Raw genomic sequence first — 259 nt, forward strand, 5'->3', positions numbered from 1 at the left:
GCCTCCTCCACCCCCCCCCGTCCCACGGGCCCCGTCCCCAGCGACGGGCCGGCCGGCGCTGAGGCCCCGTCCCCCAGCGCCAAGCCCAGCACCAACCAGTCCGCCACCGAGAAGCCCTTGCAGCCCTGCCAGGAGACGCCTCCTGGCTTAGGTGAGATGAGTAGGGTCAGCGTAGGGGGTGGAATTGGGCTCTGACTCCCAGCATGGGGCTGAGGTGGGTGCTTGGGGGTGGCATCCTTGTCCCCTGGGCATGGCTTAC

The 259-nt window shown here is 70.3% G+C and overlaps 1 protein-coding gene across 1 annotated transcript in view; it reads left to right on the plus strand.

Annotated features, from left to right (window-relative positions):
* Window positions 1-6: 6 nt before the first annotated feature.
* B4GALT2 (UDP-Gal:betaGlcNAc beta 1,4- galactosyltransferase, polypeptide 2) overlaps window positions 7-259 on the plus strand; it is a gene marked incomplete at both ends in the record, with an annotated part of 3,556 nt that continues 3,303 nt past the window's right edge. The window contains one exon of the mRNA XM_010194539.1: window positions 7-151. Coding sequence (XP_010192841.1) covers window positions 7-151 — 145 coding nt within the window. The remainder of the gene's footprint in view (window positions 152-259) is intronic.

This window comes from Mesitornis unicolor, unplaced genomic scaffold (assembly GCF_000695765.1).
Source record: "Mesitornis unicolor isolate BGI_N332 unplaced genomic scaffold, ASM69576v1 scaffold40721, whole genome shotgun sequence".
Classification (NCBI taxonomy): Eukaryota; Metazoa; Chordata; class Aves; order Mesitornithiformes; family Mesitornithidae; genus Mesitornis; species Mesitornis unicolor.